Source organism: Lissotriton helveticus, chromosome 8, assembly GCF_964261635.1.
Source record: "Lissotriton helveticus chromosome 8, aLisHel1.1, whole genome shotgun sequence".
NCBI classification, from domain to species: Eukaryota; Metazoa; Chordata; class Amphibia; order Caudata; family Salamandridae; genus Lissotriton; species Lissotriton helveticus.
This window is the reverse complement of record NC_136069.1, coordinates 1,622,988,703-1,623,007,516: the sequence shown is the minus strand read 5'-3', so window position 1 is coordinate 1,623,007,516 and position 18,814 is coordinate 1,622,988,703. Positions and strand designations below refer to the sequence as shown.

Here is an 18,814-nt window from a genome sequence, read left to right as displayed (position 1 = left end):
GGTATGCACTAATAGGTCAGTTTGCAAAATCACCCTTCTGAGTGGGTCGCAAATCAACCTACCCCATCGACATTCTTAAGCATGGGCAGCTGCTTCACTTGGACTTCTGGGCCACAGCCTCCCCTTTATGTCTGGTAGGAGTGAGGGAAAAACAATCCTACCTTTCAACACTGCTGTGTACATGTTTTTCAGTTTCAGTGATTTTCTATCATGATGGTATGACAAAGTCTGGTGGATGAAACACGTGTTGACTGCTTTTCCGGTGACCGTGTCTGTATTTTTAATAAAACTATCTTGTGGACTATATTGTATTTTAATAGCTGTCACAAAATCTTTATGATTCACATTCACATGGAGGGAATGTCTATATAGCCACTCCAACTATATCTATAAGTAGCAAGTTGTACTGATGATAGAACACCACTTGCCAAATTGTTCAAGTATATATGTCTTAGGGTATTAAAATTGTCAGTTTTTTCATTTTTTAAGAAAAATTTATGTAATATTTCTATAAGAATATATTTCTTGGAAATAACGTATTTTTGAATCTGAATTTGAATATAATGTTTCTTGTTTACAGTGTTCATAAGCTAATTGTGAAAGTTTGTATTGACTGCAAGGACCAGTCTTCTGGATGAGCAACTATATCTTATTTACTATCACTGTCATAGTTGTCTAATACATTTTAGGAATTCTGAAAGACTAGCATTAAAGTTAGACTTATGACTAAATGATATTTCATATTTTTCTATCCAGGAAGAGTCATGTCTACAGCGACACCTCACAATAGCCAAAGAGGCATCATGTTTTCTACAAATGACACTGGATTCACCCGTTCAACACTGGTTCTCAGAGGCTTTCCTGATCTGGAGGACTACCACTTCTGGTTTGCTGTCCCTCTGCTAGCAATCTATATTATTACTCTTCTGGGAAACTGTACTCTACTTTTGGTCATAAAACTAGCACAAAAAGTTCACAAACCTATGTACTACTTCATTTCCCAGCTAGCTGTCACTGATCTGGCTATGTCTTCTTGTGTTCTCCCAAAAATGTGGGCCATCTTCTGGTTTCAAGATGCAGAGATCCTTTTCAGCTCCTGCCTCATTCAGATGTTCCTCAGTGTTTCTTGCATAGCATTAGAAACTTCCATTCTTTCGGCCATGGCATTTGATCGCTGTGTTGCTGTGTGCAACCCGCTGAGATATTCCACTATCCTGACAAAGTCACTCATTGTAAAATTATCAGCAACATCTTGGGTCAGAGCTATAGTCTTCGTTGCCCCAATTCCACTCCTCATCCTGCGACTGCCATTTTGTATCTGGCACGTGGATCATTGGTATTGTGAGAACATGGCTGTGGCAAAACTCTCTTGTACTGACAACACACTAAGTAATCTTTATAGTTTATCCATTTCCTTCTTAATAGCACCAGTACACATTGTGTGCATTGCATTGTCTTACATCCTCATTCTCAAGACCATTGTCAATCTTCCCTTTAGGCAAGACCGCTTCAAGGCCTTCAACACCTGCAGCTCCCATATCTGTGTCATGTCAGCATATTACATCCCATTGTTCTGTACTGTTCTTTTGAACAGAATCCAATACACTGTTCCACGTTATGTTCATGTCCTTGTGCCAGCCACCGGCCTCCTCGGCCCACCAATGGTTTCATGATGACGAAATACATTTCAGCTCCTGCCTCATTCAAATGTTCCTCAGTGTTTCTTGCATAGCATTAGAAACGTCCATTCTTTCAGCGATGGCATTTGATCTGCTATTCCTATCCCTCTCCTGACATTCACTCCTTCCACCCATGCTACAGGTTGCACAATGTGCTTAAATTTTTTTTAGCATATTTACAACTCCAATGAAACCATCACACAATTTCTAAACCAGCATTGAATCCACGCATAAAAAACAATTTATAAATAAGACTACCTTATAAACACACAGCTAACATTATGGAAAAAGGTAAAAATATAATTCCTTAGTTCACACAGACACACACTATGATACTTGTCAAAATATTTTAAGCTCTCTATCTTTTTTAAAAGAATCATTACTCACCTTTAAAAATGCTTTGGAAGATGTCAAACAGTGTCAGTCACAGTCAACAGATATTCTTAAGCAGAATCTCTGAACAATGCTTCCTTCACTGGGAGCCTTTCAATAATGGCACAGATTCTTTTTGATTTCAGAGCCATATTCTTGCACATAGCCAATACAAATTATTCCCCCACAAATTCAAAACCAAACTACACATTTTAATTGGTTGAAGATTTCAAGACTTTGAAACTCACATAACATTCACCCATCCCCCAGTGCTCATTCACCAAGTAACCATGGTAACTCCCCCTAAAACCAGCACAGAGTTCACAAGTTCATTTTACTATGTTGCAAAAAAATCCATCAAGCCTGCTTGACCTCTCAATCTACTAGCTAATAAAATGCAATGTTTCTTTAAATGACTTTTTCTCAACCATTGAAATGACTTCTTACAAAAAAAAAGCATGCAGCTTAATTTTCAGTGGAGATTTTTAAGAAAGCTCCAATCATTTCTACTTATTCATCTGCACTCATTCTCAAACACTTTTGTTTCATATTCAAACTGCCATTTCATTTCCACAACTCATCTGACTAGAAGCACACCTACCTTCACACACCTACCCTCAAAATGACAAAAGTCTGGTTTGGGGGGCATAGCTATGTCCACTGGGCTCAAAAATATGCAACTAACAGAGGTATTTACAATCTCGATTTACCAAATGTGGACATTGTATGGATTGGACAAAGAGGATTGAGAAGTCACCAATTGATACCATTGGTAAAATCCTATATGCATTTACCACACCCTGACCTTATAATTGTGCACTGTGGTGGAAATGACTTAGGCACTTTGACTGGGGTAGGTCTGGAAATGCTGTTAAAGGACATCTTTCGGCAATTGATGTCACTTTTTCCAAAAACTGCATTGGTATTTTCTAATATATGCCAAAGGCAAACATGGAACTGGTCTAACCAATTTTGTCCACAGATTGAGAAAGCAAGGAAACATGTAAATACATCTGTTTCTGCTTACCTTAGAGACTATGCTATGGGTTCCATTTACCACAACAACTTGCGTTACAACATGCAAGACATCTATAGGAGAGATGTTGTGCATTTTACAGATGAGGGGAATAGAGTTTTCCTCTTGAATATAAGACTCTGCATTGGTACCTACTTGTAGGTACAAAAAACACCCAATGAACACAACAGCTCTTTTCAGAGCTAACTTACCACTAAACACTCTACATTATTTTTTTACTCTATTTTTTACACTGTTTTTCCCCGTGGTGCGCTCAGGGTGCGCGTACCGGAGAGCGTACCCGGGACCGCACCCAGCGATTACCCCCCGAAAATTAAAAAAAAAAGTTTTTTTGCCCTTCAGGGTCCTTCTAGGTCCCCCTCAAAAAAACTAGGGGGTCAGGGGGTGTCTACTCTGCCCCCTTTTAATTATATCCCCCTTTCTTTTTTCACCTCTTGTGTCTCGATTCTACCGAGACACAAGTTGGCGGACTCTCCGGACTGTTTAGAATGTTGACAGACACCCGACAGCCAATCAGCTTTCCGCTCGCGCACTTCCGTAGCGCGCCGGGTGCGCTCCCCGGTACGCGTACCGGAGAGCGGACGGAGCGCGCCTATAGATATATATGTGTTTTTGAAGTTAATTTTCAAAAAAACCACTGGAGCAATTTTCAGCAAACATAGCAAAGGCACATCTGCGTACCAGTCCCTACAATTTTGCCAAGTTTGGCGTAATTCCGTTCAGCGGTTCGGGCTGTAGACTTGTCAGACCGTCCTATGGAAATGAACATGGGAAAAACACATTTTGGGACCCCCCTTATTTCTCAGCCCCCACTTCACGAATCCCCCCGAAACTTTAAGGGAAGGAGCGCAGCGAGGCTGGCCAACATTTTTGAAAATTTCACACAAATTCCTCAACCGGCGCTAGAGTTATTCCCAATAGAATATTGCAGATTTCCTATGGTAGACAATCCTAACTATAACTACCTACTGGCGACCGCCAGTAGGTAATATATATATGTATATATATATTCACTGAAAAAACCATAGGTTATAGACCATATATAGTTAGGAATTAGCATTTAAAAAACCTTATTTTACTCACACAAAACCATTGAAATTCCATATATAGTTAGTTGTACTAACTATATATCGCGCACCCGCAATCCACTGCTGATCATGTCACATATTACATCATTCATGACATGGTCAGTGACATCACTGATGACATCACTGATGACATCTCAAATGACATCACTGATGACATCACTGATGACATCTCAAATGACATCACTGATGACATCACTGATGACATCTCAAATGACATCACTGATGACAACATCCAGTGACTGTGTATTTCTGTAAAGTTAAAATATGTCTTACATATTGAAGAATGAGTGGATGTAGAAGTGTCTGGATGAAGGATTTAGTAGGTGCATGCCTGACTGTATGAGTGAGTGGTTAAATGTGTCTCACTGAGTGCATGGGTTAGTGACGAACTGTCTTAATTTGTGCATCATTATGTTTGTTGTTCTGTAAACTGCTGCATCTGTTGATCAGTAGCTATATGAGTAAGTATATGGGTTATTGATTGGTTGCTCAAGTATTTGTATGGGAGACTGAGTGTGTGTGTGGGTGGCTGGGAGGTGTATGACTCTGTGCATAGATGTGTGAGCAGTTGATTCACTAGATGTATGGGTTCAAAAGTGCATGTGGAAACAGCTGTATGGGTGGTTGACTGTGTGCATGAGTGCATTGGTGAGTGAATGGATATCTCAGTGCTACATGTCAAAGTAAGTACATATGTAAAACACAGTACATGTGAGAGTTGGCATATATAAATAACTGTGCATAAGAGCAAATAAATGTGTGATTGGCTGTATGGATGATTGTGAACTTGTATCAGGGATTGTAAAAGAGAGTAAATATGTGTTAGTATATGTTTGAATAAGTAAGGTGTGTATAACTGTATAGTTGAGGAAATGGAGGTGTGATTGATTCTTTGCATGACTGACTAGGTGTGTAAGTAACTCCATGGATGAGTGACAGTCTGTGAGTGTCTGTTTACACTGAGTGTATCTAAGGTTATATTAGAGTCTGAAGAGGTTCATCGTATTATCACATGAATGATGTCATCAGTGATGTGATCAGTAATGTCAAATGAGATGTCATCAGTGATGTCATCAGTGATGTCATCAGTGATGTCATTTGAGATGTCATCAGTGATGTCATCAGTGATGTCATTTGAGATGTCATCAGTGATGTCATCAGTGATGTCACTGACCATGTCATGAATGATGTAATATGTGACATGATCAGCAGTGGATTGCGGGTGCGCGATATATAGTTAGTACAACTAACTATATATGGAATTTCAATGGTTTTGTGTGAGTAAAATAAGGTTTTTTAAATGCTAATTCCTAACTATATATGGTCTATAACCTATGGTTTTTTCAGTGAATTTTCAAGGTTTTGTAAATGCTAATTCCTAACTATAAATGGTCTATAACCTATGGTTTTTTCAGTGAATTTCATTGGTTTTTTAAAAGCTAATATCTATAGCTGTAAAATGTATTCTTCTTTAAATCCCAAAATATATTTTATATGTTTATTAATAATTTTTTTTTTAAATATTTTTTTTGTTTCGCTCCCGGTTCGCGAACCGGGAAGCTTTCCGTTAGCTCAATTTGATGCCGCGACCCGGTCCGCGAACCGGTAAACGTTCCGTTGGCGCAACTGCCGCGTTAGAAATCAACATCGTGATGCGTCGCGGAAGCGCGACGTATCACGTTGTCGCGTAATGCGTCTTATGACGCGCCGCGTTAGCGCACCCGGAAGTGCTCCGGTACGCGAACTGAGACGCGAAGCGCAGCTCCCCGGAAGCGATCCGCGGCGCGGCGCGAAAGCGCGACGTATCGCGTTGCCGCGTAATGCATCTTATGACGCGCCGCGTTAGCGCACCCGGAAGTGCTCCGGAGCGCGAACCGAGGCGCGAAGCGCAGCGACCCGGAAGCGATCCGGGGCGCGTTCTGCAGCGCGTAACATAAGCGTGAGAGGTCATGTGACTTGTTAATAAAACTTTTCATTGGTTCATTTAACTTTTGGTTTCATAATCATGTAAGGCTAGGTCAGGTGACCTAAAAATAACACTTTTCATTGGTTTAGAACTATTGTTTTTCCCAAATGATGAAAACCCCTCCTTCTTTCCTCACTCTGACTTTCATCATTGTGAGAGGAAGACCTTTATTCATAGTAGAGCAATGGCTTCAGTAGTTGCTTCAGCTGGTGCACCCCCACCACCACCTCCACCTCCTCATGGGAAGAGAGGACCACCTCCCCAGGTCATCACCAACACAGAGGAGGAAGAGGAAGAACTAGAGGAAGAGGAGACAGAAGGACCACAGTTCTTGGAAGAGGTGCCCCGGGTTTCCCATAGGAAAGCCAGTTTCATTTGGCAGTTTTTTTCAATCCCTCCAGGGCAGAAGAAAGTAAATGCGAGGTATGTCACCTGCCTCATTTGCAAAGAGAAATTATCAAGAGGGACTGATAAAAAGTATAGCTATGGGAACTATACCATGCATCGGCACATGAACAGGTGGCATCCATTGAATTACAGCCGGGCGGAGATACGTGACATGGAAGAAAACCCAACAGCAACTCCTGTGGCCAGGTCAACATCGCTAATATCGTTGACAGCAGCAGAGGCACGGGAAACCGTGCCAAACATCCAGGAGAATTTTGGGCATATGAAATATACTTGTCTGCACTGCGGTGCATTGATATCATGTGGTAACATGAGCATTAATTCAATCAACCTAGCTTATAACAATCACAATTGTCCTAACCGCCCCAGACAGTAATTTTTTTTTTGCTCCCGTTGAGCCCTTTTCAATGCCTGTTTTTTGTTGTTTCCCCCCCAAAAAAACCAAAAAATATATAAAATTGTTCAAAAAATACAAAAAAAACAAAAAATGTTCAAAAAATAAAAAAAAATATAAAACAACAAAAACATTAAAAAAAAAGTTCTTTTCAGAACTACCTCCCCTTTCAAAAAAAATTGCTAGAATGTTTAGCACTCTGGCAAGCTCTATTTCTTTTAGTTCGCTTCCCAGTTCGCTTCCCGGTTCGCGAACCGGGAGCTAACCAAAAAATTTTTTTTTTTTTAAAAAAAGAAGAGTAAGTATAAGGAAAGTAAACAGAGAGTGATGTTAAAAGAAAGACAGCTATAGGGAGTAAACCAGAGATACTGTTTAATAGATCTATTTACCAAAGAAAAGACGGAAGAGGGTATAATTGTGAAAAACAAAATAGATAAGGAAGTGAAAGAAAAAAAAGAGAATAGAACAATAACAAAGAAGAGTTTCTTGGAGAATGTGAGTGAATTCTCAAAATAAGATTAAAACATGGGGAATAACAGAGAGAAAAAATAGAAAACAGAAAACAAAAAATAACAGAAAAAGATTAATTGAAACAGCAAAGAAATGTAAATAACATAGAGCCATATCATCAACATAGGCAATAAAAGTTTTGCAGCTTTTATCGGCAGAAATATGTCACCAAAGCCGCTTTTGCAGCAGAAAACTGCCGCTAAAACCACTTTTGCACCAGTTTTCTGCCAATAAAAACAGCAATAATTTTATTGGCTGTGTTCATAATATGCCCCTTAGTGTGCTTCAACTACACAGAGAAAGCATTATGAACAAGTAGTGAAAGAGTGATCAGTCAAAGACACTAAGAGTAATAGAGACGGAGTGAGTGAACAAGAGTGAGGAACTATGAGAAGAGAGGGACTGAGAAAAAGAGTGGAAGGAGTTGAGTAAGTAGGTAATAGCATTAATTCAATCAACCTAGCTTATAACAATCACAATTGTCCTAACCGCCCCAGACAGTAATTTTTTTTTTGCTCCTGTTGAGCCCTTTTCAATGCCTGTTTTTTGTTGTTTCCCCCCCCAAAAAAACAAAAAAAATATAAAATTGTTCAAAAAATACAAAAAAAAAAAAAAAAAAATATAAAACAACAAAAACATTAAAAAAAAGTTCTTTTCAGAACTACCTCCCCTTTAAAAAAAAATTGCTAGAATGTTTAGCACTCTGGCAAGCTCTATTTCTTTTAGTTCGCTTCCCAGTTCGCTTCCCGGTTCGCGAACCGGGAGCTAACCCAAAATTTTTTTTTTTTTAAAAAAAGAAGAGTAAGTATAAGGAAAGTAAACAGAGAGTGATGTTAAAAGAAAGACAGCTATAGGGAGTAAACCAGAGATACTGTTTAATAGATCTATTTACCGAAGAAAAGACGGAAGAGGGTATAATTGTGAAAAACAAAATAGATAAGGAAGTGAAAGAAAAAAAAGAGAGTAGAACAATAACAAAGAAGAGTTTCTTGGAGAATGTGAGTGAATGTTCAAAATAAGATTAAAACATGGGGAATAACAGAGAGAAAAATAGAAAACAGAAAACAAAAAATAACAGAAAAAGATTAATTGAAACAGCAAAGAAATGTAAATAACATAGAGCCATATCATCAACATAGGCAATAAAAGTTTTGCAGCTTTTATCGGCAGAAATATGTCACCAAAGCCGCTTTTGCAGCAGAAAACTGCAGCTAAAACCACTTTTGCACCAGTTTTCTGCCAATAAAAACAGCAATAATTTTATTGGCTGTGTTCATAATATGCCCCTTAGTGTGCTTCAACTACACAGAGAAAGCATTATGAACAAGTAGTGAAAGAGTGATCAGTCAAAGACACTAAGAGTAATAGAGACGGAGTGAGTGAACAAGAGTGAGGAACTATGAGAAGAGAGGGACTGAGAAAAAGAGTGGAAGGAGTTGAGTAAGTAGGTAATAGAGAAAGGAATGAGGAAAGTAGCAAAGGCAGGAAACTGAGGGTTAAAGAAATGAAGCTGTGGAACTAATAGTAGGTGAATGTGATAGAAATGTAACGAAAAGAATACAAAACATTTACCTTATAATTGTCGTTAAATTACTCACTTTTTGTTTTTATACTTTCAATCTGTGAAAGAGAGAACAAACATTTGAAAAATATTAAAACATGTATTTAAAAATTACAAAAGACAAGGGAAAAGATTGAAGGACAAACAGTTTTTCAACAACTTTGACACTGACAGAAGCTTCTGCTTCTCCAGGCCCCCTACACAGTCCTAAAGATATACATTTTAAACTAACAGTATCTTGATGCAGATGAAGTGAGGCCTATCTTAAAACATGGTGCATCTTTTGCACTGCTGTTGTCTCAGAAAAGTGTCGCAAGACACTAACATTTTAAATGATTGCTTCAGGATGCCAATAAGATGTGTCCTATCCAGAGGTTTGTTTGAGGTGAGACCTACTCAGGGTTCCAAATGAAATTTCAAGTTGTTTGAAGAGAACAGAGGACATAATACATGTGAAGGCCTACCAATGAAGTAAGTCATGTCCACTTCACTCTTGAACAAAGGCCAGACCTCTTCTGTGTCCGTGGACAGACCTAAACTTCATCTGCACAATGTCATTCATAAACCTAGGAAACACAGGTGATGTAATTGAAAAATGTGGAGTTTCTTTTCCTCATTTCACAATCACATCACCTGTGTTGCCTTTGCTTAGGTATCTCATAGTGCAGATGTAGTCCAGCATATTAAACAGTACCTAGAAATGAAGCACTGCATGCAACAACTTTGACACTTATAAAAGCTTTTGCTTCTGCATGCCCCCTACACAATGCTAATTATATACATTTTAAACTGATGGTATCTTGCTGGAGATGAACTGAAACCTATCTTGCAACATGGTGCATCTTTTACACAAAAGTGACCCACAATGGAGCAAAAGAGGCGCACGGCCACCATAAATCTGACCCTAACATTTTAAATGATTGTTTCAAGATGCCAATAAGGTGTAACCTATCCACAGATTTGTTTCAGGTAAGTCCTACTCAGGGTTGCAGATGGAATTTAGGTTTGTTGAAGAATACAGAGAAGATAATACATGTGGAGGCCTACCAACGAAGTGAGTAATGTCCACTGCACTCTTGAACAAATGTCAGACCTCCTCTGTCTCCAGGAACAGGCCTAAACCTCATCTACACAATGTGGTGTGTAATGTTAGGAAACACAGGTAATATAATTGAAAAACATGCACATTTTTTTGCTCATTCCACAATCATATGACCTGTGTTTCCTTTGCTTAGGTATCTCATTGTGGAAATGTAGTCTATCATATGAAAGACTACGTAGAATATGAGCACTGTATGCAAGAACTTTGACACTTACAGAAGCCTCTCCTTCTCCATGCCTCCTACACAGTTCTAAATGTACATCATAAATGGAAACAGTACAGAATTAATTATACATGTTAAATGGTTTATTTTTGCTGTTCTCAGAATGTATCAAATTTCACTAAAAACAGTGACTTGAAGGTATTCATCATATAACAGCGGGAAAAAAAAACACAATCAAAATGATTGTGTTTAAAAAACCCATACAACATAACAAATCAGAATTCAGAACTCCTTAAAGTTAACTTACTTTCCATGACGTCAAAGGATGTCCTATGAACAGCTTACACTCTGTTGTGCTGAAAGAAAACCTCCATCGTTTTGAAAAACATGTTACATACAATAAATGACTTCTTGCTCTCTACCACAAGTTTCCACAAGGCCAAATCTTGTCAGAGCCATTTATAACTCTTGGATTTCTTGTAAGCCAATCCCGTCATTTGGCATTTCCGCAACTTTCAGAATTAAAATGTTGAAGATCATTTTCACAATCCTGGACTAGTAATATCTTCCCCTTCTTCCTCAGTCATGTTCTACATTTCCTATGAGACTGATACTGCTTACTATGAAGCAGACTTACACTACCTCTATGACTACTACAATTATTTAATTCTCTACATCACTTTTAATCACAAAGCAATGTAAAACAGTAGACAGCATTGCAGACTTACATTCCCTCTACTCTATGTTTTGATTGGCTGCTTCAATTAGCTTATAAAAATAAATAGTTTTTCTGAACTCATTCAAAGTGCACTTATTTCTCCATGACGTCCAGTCTTATGGTTAGAAGTTATGTCTCTGAACTACACTTATCCTCAAGGCCAAATCGTGTAGGAGCCATTAGAACTTCTTGAAATTCCTCAGAGCACATCCCGAGATTCTTTCCCTAAAATTTTGGTTTTAAAAACACCAGGTAAGAGTTTTTAAGGTCATACGGCAATTTTTTTTTGAAAATTAAAACAGAATCATTGCAGAATGACCAGCCATTTCTAGACTTTAAATAAGCTGTGTAATGTCCTGATGTTATTGAAGGACCGTCATGATATATAATTGCTGCAGTTACAAAAGTCCTTCCTGATATTGACAACTGCGAAGCCACAACATTTTTAATTAAAGTTGTCAATTTTGTTCCATCAGGCCTACATCGTTGGAACATTAAAATGACATACTGGCCATATGTTCGTATAAATAATGTGGACATCATTTCAGATTTACATTGGCTACACTCCATGTTGTGATCAGCTGCTTTTACTAGCTTATTAAAGGAGACTGATTTACTGTCTGTCAAAGTTAAATATATAAATCTTTCTGAGTCTACACTAGTAGTACTTGATACCCTACAGTTCTCGCAGTCATGCTGCCATTGATAAGAAAGCCCAAACAGCTGATCTACATCTACACCTTCAGCATGCAATACATCAAGCATATACATTAAAAACTCCTGACAATCTTGCTGAATATTTTGAGAGAATTGTGTTTGGCCTGAACATCTGTCTAACAGATTTCGAATTTCAGACACACTTTCTATGTTTGTTCTATCAGTGCTACATTTTTCTAAGACAGAATTTAACAAACTGCAAAATCTTTGATCAGAATTGACCACAATCTCTTCTTTTACATTTTCTAGAGAAAACAAAACATTAACCACTACATTAGCATAGCAGTTGACACCAGAACTGTTTTCAAATTGAAAACCAACAACATCTTCAACAGAATCCTTTTTGTTTCTGCTTATAATTTCAGGTTCATCGACTTTTCGTCTTTTTGCTACAACCTCCCCAGTATTGGTCACATTTCTTCGTTTCCGGCCTACCACACGTTTCTCAAACAAAGGATATTGAGGCAAATGTGGCGCATACTCTCTTCTTAACCTATTGTATTCCTTAACACAATCTAGATCCGCACAAATGCTTGTGACATCACACTCAATCAAGTACAATCCCGATAAAGTTCTAACTCGTGACAATGCCACATATGCCATACCCTCCTTGAACACAGAACTGCCAATATTCACCAATGCACTGTCTACACTTAAACCTTGCGATTTATGGATTGTCACCGCATATGCCAAGCAAACAGGAAACTGCTTACGGCGAACATATAAGTCTTTTACAAGCAAAAATCTACCAGAACAACGACCAATTAGCTGTACTTCCTCAATGCCATCAAATTTAATTTTTAAAAATTCAATTCCATCTCTATTTCTGTATTTTACAAAATCAACAACATTACCCATTGATCCATTTACCAGACCTCTTTCAACATGTAAATTCCTTCTTAAAATTATACGGCAGTTCAAGCACACATTCAGAGTCTTTTCAAAACCTGCAGTTTTAGATATACTCTTCTCTAATGAATCCAATTTTGTTTTCAGATTCTCAGACAAAATAATTGTTGATCCCATATGCTCTACTCTGTCAATAGCTTCCAGTTTCACAATCTCTTGCTTTTCTAAATGCAACATTTTGTTGTTGAATTTGGCACATTCTGCAAGAGTTGGCATCAAACATATTCCAGATTTCTTCTCAGTAATTTTCTGAAAAATATTCTCAGGCACAACATCTTGTTCTGGATATAAATTTGACAGTAATCGTGCATGTAAAGCTTCTTTCCCATGCTCGGTCACTTTTCCAATTCTAACATCTTGTAGAATAGTCTTGTAAACTTCATCCTTCGCCTGACGCATATTTTCATGCAGTTCAGCATAATTGAAGTTTAACCATATATTGACGTTGCCAATGCTGCCTAGGCACTTCCTGGTATCTTCATGCGTGAGCATTTTGAACACAGGTTGCCCTTTCACTGGTGTCAGCTGCAGAAGATCTCCGAAAACAATGATGTGTTTGCCACCAAATAACACATCATACTCTGTTTTGAGAACTTCTTGCATTCTCAAATGCACAAAGGCAAGCATGACATTGGAAACCATGCTTACTTCGTCAATGATAAGAAGTTTCATTTTCCTCAAGATTCTTGAAACTTCAAAACAAGCATCTCCAGATAGCTTGTGATATTGTAATTTGTTGTCATGCTCCACTGGCAGCATCAGTAAACGATGTAAAGTAATCCCTTTAATGTTATGTGCTGCCAGTCCAGTTGGAGCGGTGACAACACAAGACAGCGATGACTCTGTCCTTTCCTGCAAATAACATGAAATTGCTTTAATAAGGAAACTTTTTCAAGTTCCCGCTTCTCCACTCACGTACAGTCGGACAGGCTTCAACGACGTACCTGAGCACTCTTTCTTGTCATGACTTAATCCATGATCAATTTGCATGGTAACTTCGTCATATATTTTCCTCTGCTCAACGTTGAGTTGTCTTTCCAACTCTTCTAAGTTAACCGCATCCTCCTGAGCATGTGCCATGGCTCTTTCCACTTCATTCATAGCAGTGGCAGCTTCATTTTCGATAACAGGTCCTCCTAGTGGATCCTGACTCAATGAAGCAGAACTCTGACTGTCCTGAGAACTGTCTCTGGCAATCTCGGCTGCAATCATTGCTTCCTGCTCAATTTCCGCATTCAACATTTCTACATATTTGGGAAAAGCAGGACATTCTATGGTCTCCTTGGCGGCATTGAAAGAGTCGTCGTAACAGAGAAAATCTCCAAGCAGTTCCTCTTCTGCACGCCAAGGCTTGAAAAGTTGCAAAAGTGCTAAATAGAAAAACTCCTTTTTTTCAGGAGATTCGCCACTCAATTTTCGATGGTTTACCAAGTGGCATATTCTTTGCTTGACCAGACATCCCTCACTTCCTATTACAGCATACACTCCTTTCTCAGTATCTTCTTTGATGTTCCTCTTGAATATGTAATTTTGAAGAACCTCATACAGACAAACATTCTCGAGGTGAATGCTTCGATTTGGATAATATGTATCCAACATGTTGGTCTTCAAAATGTCGGTACTGTTTGGCTTCTTTTCCGCCAAATACTCAATTTCCCGCACAGGTTTGGGAACTCGAGTACGCGTTGCAGCAAGACCAAGACTCGTCCAAACGATACTCCTGGACTTGGCATAGAGACTTGCTGAAGACAACCGGTCAGAACATTCGTACGCTCCGATTTCTCGATGCGACAACATCTTCAGACTGAAACTGTACAACTTCTTGCTGAGGCTCTTTTCATGGGAAATGTCCTCCCACATATCCTTCAATTCTGTCTTCTCTTTTTTGGTGATGTAAGATGTCACATACCGAGCCACAGCCATACAGTTATCAGCCACAAACTGTATATCCATGTTAGCATTCCACATGGACAAAATCACCGGGTTGTAGTCATTGATGTACTTGGACTCTTCGTTCCTCTTCAAATTGTATGTGTTTTTAGGTGATTTCTTCATCACATTATGTCGCAGCGAAGACATCAAACTGTTTACTCTTCCTTTAGAAATCACCGGTCGTGGAAAGCCGAAACGACATTTGGTGTAGAACTTGTCCTTGTTTCGGAATTTACAACGACAGTACTTTCCACATCGATGGCTTTGGAAACGCATAACTTTTTCTCTTAGGCTTTTCTTCTCCTTTGCGTTTGGAACAGCACACGTAGAATACTGTTGTATAAAACTCATCACTGAGTCTTCTGGATCCGTTCCAAATTTAGGTGCATCCTTGATCCACAGCAACATATGTATATGAGGAGCACCTCTTGCTTGGTACTCCTTTCTCCAGAAGAAATCCAACACCTCTCCAAGAGGTGGATTCTTCTTATTCATGATGAAAAACATCATAGCTTCAAATCTATGATTGAAGTACCTACATACATTGACTGGATCCAAAGAGCACAGTTCTCCGGGTGTCTTGAATTCGATGTTTTCTACGTTAGCATTTGCCTCTCGTAGAAATTCAAGTAAGTCTTCCCAGACATACTCGGCACAGCTCAGAGTGAGGAACCATGTGGGAGTTCCTAAGTTCCTCAGCATACATTTTAAATCACCATGACGACGGTACCAGTACTCATTAGTACCACGCTGACACGCCATGAGATTAATCAGGTGAGAATCCAAAATACTGTCTTGGACATTGACTTTATCCATAAAGTCACTTGCCGAGATGTTTTGCATGTGTATACCACTTTTCAAGATGTGGTTCACTGCATATGACAGTCCAGACAGATCGCTTTCAAACAGGAGATGAAACAAATAAGGAATGCATTGTCGAAACCTAGCATCTCCTGCATACAATCGCAAAGTCCGGTATTCAGAAGCAGGAATTTGATGAGGTCGCTCATCATATCTTCCTCCCTGACCTGTTCGAAAAAGCTGTGGGAAACACCGAGCTTCCAAACTTTCCTCCCAAACACTAATGGGACTCCCTTTGGCTTGTTTCATTTGAAACAACTCAATAGCATTCCCCATGACTTCCTTGGAATGCAAAGGATGAACACTATAATGTTCATATATTTTTTCACTAGTAGAGGGTTCTACTTTCTCAATTTGACCAGCACACAAATCGCTATCCTCTTCCTCACTTACTTCCTCTTCTGCAACATATACATTCTTATAGTATTTATTATTTTTTTTCAAATACAATGTTGCCTTTTTAACTTTCCTAACATCCACTAAATCTTGCCATATTTTCTTATTCTTTGTCGGAACCCCATTAACTAAGATAACCAGAGGTTCCTCTTCCACTTTTTCTACTCCAATTGTGTTAATGTTTTTCTTCAAATCTAGAGGCAAATAAACAACTCTTCCCTTTAATCCTCTCTGTAAATCTGATGGAGGCAATTTCCCTGTCTTTGGCTCCATTCTTACAATAGCCTGAAAGGGATGGATACTTTGAATCAAAATAGATTCATAAGTATTTAAATCCTTCAATTCAGAAGGAATCTCAACCAATTCCAGATTACTATGAACTGCTCTAGCAGGCATCTGGTTTTGATTTAATTTGCAACAACAATAAGTACACACACGTTGACCCAATCCCAAATCAAAACAATTTTCTACCATCAAGTATGTTGTGAAATCCTTCCATTCACTATTATTTTCCCTTTCACTTTTTGCATATAAATCCACTAACTTAGTCTGATTCTTATAATAAGTGCGTCGACAACACACACAAGTGAAATTTGGCCTCTCACTTGATTTGACCTGAAACGTCGCAATTTCCCTCTGGAAATTATCTGTACTGGAAACCTGTACACTATCTTCCACATTACCCGCTTCATCTTGGTCAATTTCAACATTCTCCTCTTTACTTCCAAAGTAACAAAACTCAATTTCTTCACATATATTCTTCACATCTATTTCAGAACCATGCAAAAGAGCAGCGCATAATTGTTTAAGCATAATTGCTGGACTCTTAGCATAATACAACATTCTAACTAATTTCCTCACTTTATTATGATGCACTGCTAGCATCCTGAAATGATGAAAAACACTCTGGCATACTCTCCTGGAAAGACAAGCCAGTGAATGACCATGCAAACCTGTCTTTTCTCTCACTCTGCAAGGATCTAATTCTTGCAACAACCTCATTTTCTGCTTCAAACTTTTCTTATTAAATGACCGTACAAAATCACAAAGCAAATTGATGGAATCCTGTCGCACACTGCAAATACTACTACACTTCCAGGTGTACACAGGACCCTTAGCACGTCTTCCTAAAACCTCATTACCTAACACCTCTTCTGCCTCTGTTGTCACAAGTTTTTCTTTTTCAACTGGACAACCATCTTTCACTTCATAAGCACGACCACTGGTGTCAACTGCATGCACCAAATCATTATCCTGGAAATAACTCTCCTCATTAAAAAATGCCTCACAGCTTGAACTATGCATCCATTCTCCAGAAAAAACTTCACAAAAATTACTACGATTAACTATTCTCTTCCATCTACTATTTCTTTTGAAATCATAAATTGCCTTGTTTAGCTTCCTAATTCTATTGATTATCAAAATAAATAACTTACGTTTAATTTCAAATGCCTGATCAATAACTTTCTCAACTTTTTTTTTTCTCTTATAAAAAAACACTTTCTGTTGACCTTTCTTAATATTTTTTAACAAATTGCCAATTATCCTGTTGCGGAACATTCGTTTACGAATGTCCCTAAACTGTTGTTTCCTTCTAATATCATGCACAGAGTTATCTCTTGCTCTAGCAGTAACATTTTTCATTGGCCTTTCCTTTCCGTTTGAATTGCTTCTCTTTTTCTGGACTGAAACATTTTCTGTAGTAATATTTTTTTTACTACAAATATTTCTTATGAATGTTTTTGTACTCTTACCCGGTGCTTTCTTGGTGACTTGACAAATCTTTTTATTAGAGGACTGCTGCTTTTTTTCATTGCCCTGCTGTCTTTGACGTTTTGCAGCCTTTCTCAGTCTTTTTTTCGTTGGCATGGTGAAATCTTGAAATGATCTGCAGTTGAATCTGTGGTAAAATATATTAAAAAATGTTATTAACCACTATTACCCAACAGTAAATCAATAACAGTAATCAAAAACTTAAAACACTACTTGACATTTTTACATAGAAGATTTTTTAGTGCTTGGCAAATTTAGAATACAGAAATAGCAGAAAAGAAATGGAATTTATATTCATGTTACCTGTGCTATTTTATATGTCAATCTGATCTAATTTTATGAGCATATTTTAATATTTTATTGAAGACACTACACATAACCTGTTTTTGAAGGTGTCTTTATTTTTAAATTAAACGGTTTACATTTTTACTTTTTATTTATTATACATTTTTTAAATAAATGTTTATAGTTCCATAGGCTCAAGCACGTCAGCTTCCCATCCTATGTCATATAATTCGGACAAATCTGCATCCTCATCACGTTCTTCTTCATCCTCAGGATTTAAATCATCCAAGGGATCAACATCCACTGATGTTTCAATTACGAGTTCAATGATGAGGTCAAAATCAACTGATTGCTGATTGTCACTCATGTTGATGTTGTCTTTATCTTTAAAGAAAGATAACAACAATGAGATGTTGCAGAGTAAGAGACAAATCTCAGAGATTATAATAGTAAAATTGTTTAACAAGAGTAACATTTTGCAGCTATTATATAGCCATGTCCAGCGATGCTGAGCAGGTGAAGCCTATGTCTAATTTTTCAGTGAACAGGACTCATCTCTTCTTAACCTTGGATAAGCCTCACCGACTCTGTGTCCCCTGCACATACTTAAATGTAAAGGGGCAGATTTATGTTAAATGGCACATCCCCAGGCATGCACCAGTTAACGTGCACCGCTGCTCTGCCACCCATGGTGTGCCGCATTTACAATCAGATAGGAGAAAGCTACGTCAAAACCCTGCGCCTGCTTGAAGCAGGCATAGGTCTTGACGCAACATTGTGGAGATGGGGCACCCCTGAGCCTTGCTGGAGCTGCATCACACTTGCGATACAACTCCAGCAATGCGCCACCTTTACGGCACAGATGCGTCACGCATCTGTGCCATTTTTGCCCCATGCTGCGCCGCATTGTAAATGCAGCACACCATGGGTGGCGGAACAGCAGC

General features: G+C 38.4%; 1 protein-coding gene across 1 annotated transcript; it reads left to right on the top strand.

Moving 5' to 3' along the window:
- The first annotated feature begins 803 nt into the window (after positions 1 to 803).
- On the top strand, positions 804 to 1,673 carry LOC144774024 (olfactory receptor 52E2-like). Its single transcript, XM_078659059.1, has one exon. It carries the CDS (start codon positions 804 to 806, stop codon positions 1,671 to 1,673), a length of 870 nt encoding a protein of 289 aa, XP_078515185.1.
- Positions 1,674 to 18,814: the final 17,141 nt, after the last annotated feature.

Bases quoted from the DNA above. Each gene is read 5' to 3' on its own strand.
- LOC144774024 (XM_078659059.1), top strand. From the start codon at position 804: ATGTTTTCTACAAATGACACTGGATTCACCCGTTCAACACTGGTTCTC.